The sequence below is a fragment of the Polistes canadensis genome, unplaced genomic scaffold, assembly GCF_001313835.1.
Source record: "Polistes canadensis isolate GaletaPanama2010 unplaced genomic scaffold, ASM131383v1 scaffold_233, whole genome shotgun sequence".
NCBI lineage: Eukaryota > Metazoa > Arthropoda > Insecta > Hymenoptera > Vespidae > Polistes > Polistes canadensis.
The window spans coordinates 242,299-250,576 of record NW_014569780.1 but is presented as its reverse complement, the minus strand read 5'-3'; the positions used below and the strand labels follow the sequence as shown (position 1 = coordinate 250,576).

General features: G+C 26.5%; 3 protein-coding genes across 6 annotated transcripts; 2 read left to right on the top strand and 1 right to left on the bottom strand.

Moving 5' to 3' along the window:
* Nucleotides 1-1,209: 1,209 nt before the first annotated feature.
* LOC106790360 (transcription initiation factor TFIID subunit 11) lies at nucleotides 1,210-2,722 on the top strand (the record flags this gene model as incomplete). Its single annotated transcript, XM_014755181.1, is given in 5 exon segments — nucleotides 1,210-1,740; nucleotides 1,823-2,082; nucleotides 2,162-2,249; nucleotides 2,330-2,426; nucleotides 2,499-2,722. Coding segments are annotated over 5 exon segments (771 nt in total). The 3' UTR covers nucleotides 2,633-2,722.
* A 246-nt stretch (nucleotides 2,723-2,968) lies between these two features.
* LOC106790361 lies at nucleotides 2,969-4,831 on the top strand. Its single transcript, XM_014755182.1, has 3 exons — nucleotides 2,969-3,494; nucleotides 3,581-3,818; nucleotides 3,888-4,831. The coding sequence occupies exons 1-3, from the start codon at nucleotides 3,270-3,272 to the stop codon at nucleotides 4,079-4,081; spliced, it is 657 nt and encodes a 218-aa protein (XP_014610668.1). The 5' UTR covers nucleotides 2,969-3,269; the 3' UTR covers nucleotides 4,082-4,831.
* A 408-nt stretch (nucleotides 4,832-5,239) lies between these two features.
* LOC106790358 (biogenesis of lysosome-related organelles complex 1 subunit 4) lies at nucleotides 5,240-6,857 on the bottom strand. Of its 4 annotated transcripts, none has more exons than XM_014755177.1 (4): nucleotides 6,501-6,857; nucleotides 6,324-6,395; nucleotides 5,656-5,877; nucleotides 5,240-5,604 (listed from the first exon to the last, which is right to left on the bottom strand). In XM_014755177.1, the coding sequence occupies exons 1-4, from the start codon at nucleotides 6,582-6,584 to the stop codon at nucleotides 5,491-5,493; spliced, it is 492 nt and encodes a 163-aa protein (XP_014610663.1). In that variant the 5' UTR covers nucleotides 6,585-6,857; the 3' UTR covers nucleotides 5,240-5,490. The 4 variants fall into 4 exon arrangements, with proteins under 4 accessions (XP_014610663.1, XP_014610665.1, XP_014610664.1 ...); XM_014755179.1 differs by having other exon boundaries at nucleotides 6,660-6,857; XM_014755178.1 differs by having other exon boundaries at nucleotides 5,240-5,591; nucleotides 6,501-6,854.
* Nucleotides 6,858-8,278: the final 1,421 nt, after the last annotated feature.

Sequence of the window (8,278 nt, the reverse complement as noted above, 5' to 3'; positions counted from 1 at the left end):
CTTTTCGAGAATAGCTCTCTAGTCATAGTTTATATTTTATTATATTACTTTTTTGCTCGTCATTAATTTGTAGTTGTAATTGGAGATGATGGACCATTCCATCTCCTTGGGACACCAAATTCGTGTCTATATCGTCCAAAAGATGCGTATGTGTTAGTTAGAGTCAAAAATATTAAAATTTTCGTAATATTAAATTTTTAAGCTTAAATAACGTTCGGTAAATATTACAGTAATTTCTTTTTTCGTCTTTATAATTTGTCATTTTCATCGTTTTTTATTAAATTTGCAATTTTTCTTTTGTATATAATGCATCTAAAAGTATTACATAATAATTAATAGATATTATTTTTTATAGTAACCTAATATTTGTACTTTTCCTATTTCTTTATTCTTATATATTTTATGTAAATGTAAAATCACGCGTTTAAATTTAATTTCATTACAACGGTAAATATAGAGATTTGATAAAAATAAATAAAAAAACTCAGTTGAAAAGTGCATCTGCGAATTGGATGATTTGTATGTTAGGCTATTGTATCACTTGATTGTATGATTAATATAGTTTTCTTTTTGTTACAGGTGATCATCGTTGAATTTATCATCTACTCGTTTTGATTTTATTCTACTTTTGTTTAAAATATATGTGTATAAAAAACGCATTTCTGAAGGCACACACGTATTTAGACACTAAAAATTAAATATAATTATTTTAAATTTTCTTACAATATATCTATACTATATATACTATCAAAGAATATTGTATTTTATATTGTACCGTCATCGCGCGTTAAGTACATACTATCGTCCAATGGTGGCCCTAGTGGTAACAAAAATGATGCTGGGTAGATAAAAAAGGGGACTTGGAAGTTTCTATATACTTCACCATAAAAAAGTTGGCATAGAACCGCAACTGCAGAAAAAAATGAAAAAATGAAAATATTTACGTATTGTTTATACATTATGAACGATTAACTTATTTCTTTTCACTACCCTATTGGTAGTTACTTTGGAAATCAACTTTAAATATATCCTCTGCAGGTATATCAACTTTACTTTCAGTTTTTTCCAAATGTGCTTGCGCCTTTAATTTGTGGTTGCGCATGTGTATAACACATTTTTTTCAACTAATTAACGATAAATGAAAAATATTTGATAAAATAAAGTTGAGCAAATAGTGAGAGCACTTATTAACGTTTTTCTCCTGTTAAGGTTCCTTGCTAGCGTTCCTACAGTCCAAGTGTCACTCTATATATAATATATTATTTATGATAAAAGTGTCATTTACATCCGTAATTTGAAGTATTTGATGAACATTTAAACAGGCTCGTACGCAGGGATCCTATAAGTTTCGTTCTTGTACGTAATTTTACCAGTTCTGTGAAAGACAATATTTGTAATAGATAAAGTTAAAAAGTGAAAAAGTTTAATTTTTGTTTGGACGTAAGATTTAACAATTTCAGTAAGAAGACATAAGTTTGTTGTAAGCGTGAATAATTGTCAGATATTCTTAACCTATTTTTTTTAAATACAATTACAATTTTATACAAAATGGATAATATATTTGGAAAAGAAGATTCGGAGAATGAAAGTGAACATGTAGAGTTAGATGATAAAGATGATAAAGATGATAAAGATGATAAAAATGATAAAAATGATAAATATGACAAATTCAATATTTCATTAAGTTCTGCAATATCTAAGGATAATGAAAATATAGATTTGGATAGTTTACCGATAAAGGTAAATTATTATATTAATAAATAATAATTCAAGGGATATAAATTCATCGCATTTATGTATTATGATCAGTATATTATTTTAGGGAGAACTTGATACTACGAGCTCCCAATCTCAATCCGATACAGAAGAAGTAGGTTCTAATTCCATATGTATGGTAGCAGATGATCAGTTGGAAATAGTAAAGCATGAAATTGAAACTAAAGAAGAAGAACCAAGTACAGAAGATATTTTTGGCAATGATATTATGTTACCGCATACTAATCATACAACTATTAAAGAAAGAAGAGAAAGTAAGGAAAAAAGTAAAAAGGAGTTGGAAGAGGAAGAAAGAGAGAAAATGCAGTAAATATGTCTTATTTTTTTTATTATAGATATAACATCATATACCTTGTTACTGCATTTTTCAAATGTTCTTTTCCAGAGTACTTGTTTCTAATTTTACAGAAGATCAGTTGGATAGATATGAAATGTATAGGCGAGCTGCGTTTCCAAAGGCAGCTATAAAGAGGGTAAATATAATAAAATAATGATAATAATGTTCTGTATTAATATATTACAAGTGTATACTAAGTTATCTTTTATATTGTAGATTATGCAAACAATAACAGGTTGTTCTGTATCTCAAAATGTTGTTATAGCTATGTCAGGAATTGCTAAAGTGTTTGTCGGTGAAATTGTAGAAGAAGGTAAACCTAATAATTCTTTTTATTTACATTTACATTTACATATAAAATTAATAATTATATGTTATGTTAAAGCTTTAGATGTAATGGAAACTAGTGGAGAAACCGGACCATTACAACCCAAACATTTAAGGGAAGCAGTTCGCAGATTAAGACTTCAGGGCCAAATTCCAAATGGTCGTGCGCATAAAGCATTCTTTAGATTGTAAATTAATATAGGATTTCATTTCCTTCATATAGTTTTTGTTTTTGTAGCAAAAGAAATAATTTTAGGTAGCAGAAATTGTATATAATATTAATTATAATATATTATAGTAATATGTCTGTATCTCAGAAAATTTATTGAATTTGCCTGTTTAAGAATATTATATTTATATTTTTATACTCTTATAAACGATATATTTATATAATATTTCCTGTGTTAAAAAATGAATATGTAGTTTTAAAAATAGAAATAATATCTATTTTATTAACAGCATATATACAGGATGTTTCATAATCATATATATAATAATATATATATATATATAATATTTAATAAAATAATAATTTATTATATATAATATAAGTATAAATGCAATAATATGTGAGACTCGCTTCAGAAACAATCAGAGGACACAAAAACGATGAAAAAAAAGTTCATATTACGAAACACCTTGTATATATTAAAGAGTGAATTAAAATGAATGATTTTTATAGATAACTTCTCTCTGTAATGAATTCATTGAAAAGTTACAATGTAATATATGTAATTATCTGTTTCACTATTGTAACCTGTGTATTTAACTTACAACTTTGATAGAATTTTTAGTTGCGAATGCATCGCACGAACGAACGAAACATGATATGCGAATGTTCTTCGCGTTATTGTTGACGCATTATTTTCATTTGGTAATATTACTAAGTATAGGTAATGAATTTATGTTCAACAGATTGGATGATATTAAATTTAGGAAGAAATGTATTCTTAAAGCGTATAAGGACATTAACTTCTGTTACAAAGATGATTATACGATACAAAAATGTGCTCATTCATTAACTAATCAAACTATATTTTTTCATAAACAAAAAGTAAGTTTTCACAAATATCGATTTCATTGAAATATGAAAGAATAATACTGTTAGTACTAAATATTCTTAAATATATTATATTTTAGATGATTCCTCTCAAATTACAATCAAGATATTTTTACACACCGCAAAAATGCATTCGTTCTCCTGATAAATATCATCACCGAAAGCTACTTATTTATGAAGAAAAAGATATTTCTAAATATCTTTCTACATCTAAAAAAGATTGGAAAACAAACGAAAAAACGACATCCCAATATTTTCATTTACGACAAAGAAAAGAGAGCGATTCTGAAGACGATGAAGATACAACTAACGAAGAATGTAACATGAATTAATGAAGCATTATGTAAGCGATATATTTCAATGTTTCTAATATATTTCTTATTTCAGATTCAGATGATTGGGATGATTGGGGTGCTTGGAGTCCATGCAGTGTAACTTGTGGATGCGGACAACAAGTTCGTTGGCGTCACTGCATTACAGATGATTGCGTTAAGGGTTTAAAAAGAGCGCAAATAAAAACTTGTCACCTTAAACCATGCGATAAAGGTTTCTTAAGTTGGTTGGGCATTAAGCTTAAATGAAACTTTTAAATCAAAAGAATCACAACGTCTATCATTAAGTGTTTATTACTTAACAAATTACGATTTTTTTTATGTTTATCTCATTCATTGAACATATTAGAATTTGTATTATTTTATAGTTTTATGTTCATAATTATTAAATAATATAAAAATTCTAAATGTATACGCGTATAGAGTTTTACTTACACAACTACTAATATTTATTAATAAATATGAAAAATGTCAGGAACAGACGATATTCAACTTTTTTTTCGGTTATCACAGGAAACCAAAATAGTTGTTTATAATAATACATTATACACGTTACGTAATACTTTTTATGCACACAAAATTTCTATAGTATAATAATTGTATACTTATTACAATCTAATTAAGGAAATCTATAACATCTAATTAATTTTTTATGTTTTTTTAGTTTTCAGATTGATTTTCCAAACGGTTGACATTAAAAAATTTCGACACAGTCGTAGCTCAACATTGAATTTATAAGACTATTTTGGATTTCGCATGAAAATGAGAAAAGATTCTAATCTATTTGTAGGAAAAGTTAATTAGCATTCAACCAACTTTATATGTAAGTATGTTATTTAAGTAACTAATTACCAACTCACAAATTACTGGTATTTATATTAAATTCTCTACAACCACATATTATGTGCTTTTAAACTTTGTTATTGAAATAGTAGATGAAAAATCGAATATCAATTAGGTATTACTTTGTTTTAAGTATTGGAACAAACTTTGTCGAGAAGGAAAATTTGCAATGCATTATAATCTAAAATATAAAGATTATTTTGCTTTGGTTTCATGTTTAGATATATTTATTTTTCTTATTATATGTTTTTCATTATTAATCTTTCTTTAATACATCATCCGTAAGAACTTTTAGGACATCGAGAATATTTTTTTTTTCGTAATATTTTCATTTTAAATATATATGAGAAGAATATATATACATAATTTAACATTTTGTCACTATCAAGACTAATATCTCATAAATAATAGGATTCGTATAATTAAATTTAACAAAACAAAAATTTAATAAAAATACAGCTTATTTTTGACTAATTTAAAGACATTAATAACGAAAATAATATTAATAATAATAAAATAATATAATAATAATAATATATAAAATATAAAAATACATACAAATACACACGCACGCCTTCATTTACAATAAATAGATATTAGTATATATAGTTGTTATACAGTTTACATTTTTACTGCAGTGAATGTGTAAGGAAAGTATACAAATTTAAACGTTTAAATTTAGTTTTGGAAAATTAGCCATAAATTTTATATGTAAAAAAAACATAAATGTCAAATCTAAAATTTGGTATTATAGTAAATTTTTATAGTTATTTCTTAAAAAGTATAAATTTATGATTGTTCGTTCATGGAAGACTTCACTTTATTACTCCGCATTGAAATAATCTTCTGTTTTGTAAATAGTTGAGGACTGGAATGTTTGCGGTTTGTTTCCTATCACAGATTCCTGGGATTTTTTCTGCAATAAGATTCTGCATAAGCAGTAAAATCTTATCCATCAAGTAGATATTATTTATACTTACGAAGAAGGATAATGGATTAAGAATACCAAAGAATCTATCTGTAACACCTAATTCAGCTTCTGCTGTGTCAACGGCTGTTTCTAAAGCTGTTAAACTTACATTAGCCGCTATAAGGACATGTTCGAGCGCATCTATTTTCCTACAAAGTGTTACTAATTCTTTTTGCATATGTCGTATCCTTGGAATGTGTTCGTTCATACATTCTGAACTATCTGCTTGGACCTTGGAACGAGAAAAAATATTATAAATAACTGAGTTATATTTAATAGATAAGCCAATCGTTTACCAAATTGATCAACTCCACGATATAATAATATATGTTGTATCAGTCAACAGCCTTGTCTTGTTAAAAAAAACTAGTTCCCATTGGATTACTAAAGTTAAACAACGATGAGTACAGTTAGTACTTGAATGGATAACCATTTTGATACACCATACGCTGTTGACCCTAGGGTTGTTAAGGCCAGAAGAGGCTGTTAGAAGGTGTCAAGGTCTCTCAAACCAATAAAATTGTATTTATTTAATGGTGTTAGCTATTAAGAAAATTTGTTCGAAAGATTAAAAGTTAAAATTCTAAGAATGGAGTTAATTGCTTTGGCCTGCGAATGGTTTATATACATGAATTAAATTATTAATTATTAAAAATATAATTCATATTTCTTTCTAACCATTCCAACGATGGATTGAAATTCTTCCAAACGTATCATAACATCTTCAATAGTTTCGTGAAATTGTTTCATCTGAAATAAAGAAAGAACTTTAAATTATTGACACGTGTATATAGAGAGCGAAAAGAATTTAAATGAAACATGATTTAAGGGTTATGCAATGCAAAGTACACTTGCCTTAACAGACAAGTTGACTTTTGCATAATCTGCATAATCCTTTGCTAGTTCTTCTATCATATTTTCGTTATGCGAGGAAGACATGTGTTCGGAAATTTTTAAATAATAAATCTACGATAATGTTTAATAACGTTGGAAGGAGGATCTTAACACACGCACTATTATTGGTGTTACACAATGTTAATTATGATATTTTTAAACGATAGGATATTATCGAGTAAATTTTACGGGCGGAAAGCAAATTCCAAGATTTCTTGAATTTTATTTTACTTTTTATTGTTTTTTTTTCCCCTAAAATTAAATATTAATTAAGGCCAGCTTTACTTCGATCTCGATGCGCATGCGCATCGACAAGTGTTTCATCGATATATCGAAGTAAAGCGCGGATTTGAATGTATATTTAATTTACAATAAGAAGATAAAAAACCAATATGTTTTTTAATCGTGTCAAGGAGCTGAATAATTCATTTACATATCTGTTAGGTTGTGTCATTTTTTTTTTATATTACGTACATTTTCTATTTTTTCACCTTATTTAATAATCTTTTGTATGCATCAAGGCGTGTAAATTGCAAGGAGTTATGAAAAAAAGTAAATAATGATTATTTGTCTTCGTTTTCTTACTTATCGGATAAAGAAAAAATGTAAAATTGTTTTAAAAATGTGAATTATTACAATGTATTCATCGATACTCGCGTAACATATTTTTTCGTAAGAAATTTTCGAGACAACATTACGAAAAATGTTTTCGTAATATTTCATACTTTCACTTAGCAATGGTCCTATATTTTTCTTTTTTTTTTCTTTTTAGTACGGTCGGTATTCTGTTTTCGATTTCTCTGTAGCTTTCTCACACCGTGATAATAGATCCAATACGTACTTTTCACTCTTACAAGAGATCCAGTTTTCTTTTATCTGATGTTTTCTCATGCGACTGTTCTGTTGACGTGGAGTTTGAGATAAAATTGCAACCTATTTTTTATATATATATATTTTGTTATTTTGACGTTAAGTTTAGATGAAGTTATAAATAGTATCATATATTTTTTTTTTAACGCAATTCAACAAATAGCGTTTCTTTATACACAATACAAATTAATATTATTCGGATAGATTACGAATTTCTTGTAGTATTATCATTAATAGTCAATAGCTTTATAGCAAGGCAGATTATAATTTAAAATAAAGAATTAAAAATTGTGAAATTTGTAACTAATGCTGACTCATTGAACATTTGGAATGTAAATATGTAGGAAATATGTACAATGCTGACATTGTATGTATGTAACTATGAAAAAGTTCAAAATATCATGCATTTTTATATGCGCAGTTAACCGAGGAGTAGTAGGAATAACAATAAAGTGAACGGAAAGTTTATCGGTAATCTGTTTGTCAGTAAGGCTGCATAAAAAATAACAATGACATTAAAATATTATTTTCAATCTTTTTAACGAATACCATATTTATTCTTGGTAAATATTGTACATTGGAGAGGATGTAAAAATGTTTAAGAATTCTTAAATATATTTAACTTATATTTTAAGACTCGAGTTTAATTTAGGTGAAAACTGAACAAATATACTCGTTCATCGTTAATAGTTATTAATTAACATAGAAATACAAAGATGTAAAATAAAGGATACTTTGTTTAAGTATACACTGCTTAAATATGATGTAATAAACTTACGTCAATATTTTATTTATTTTTATTTTTCTTTTGTACCAAAATGACGAATTTGCGCAAATATATGAAGTGTATTGTAATTTAAAATATTATT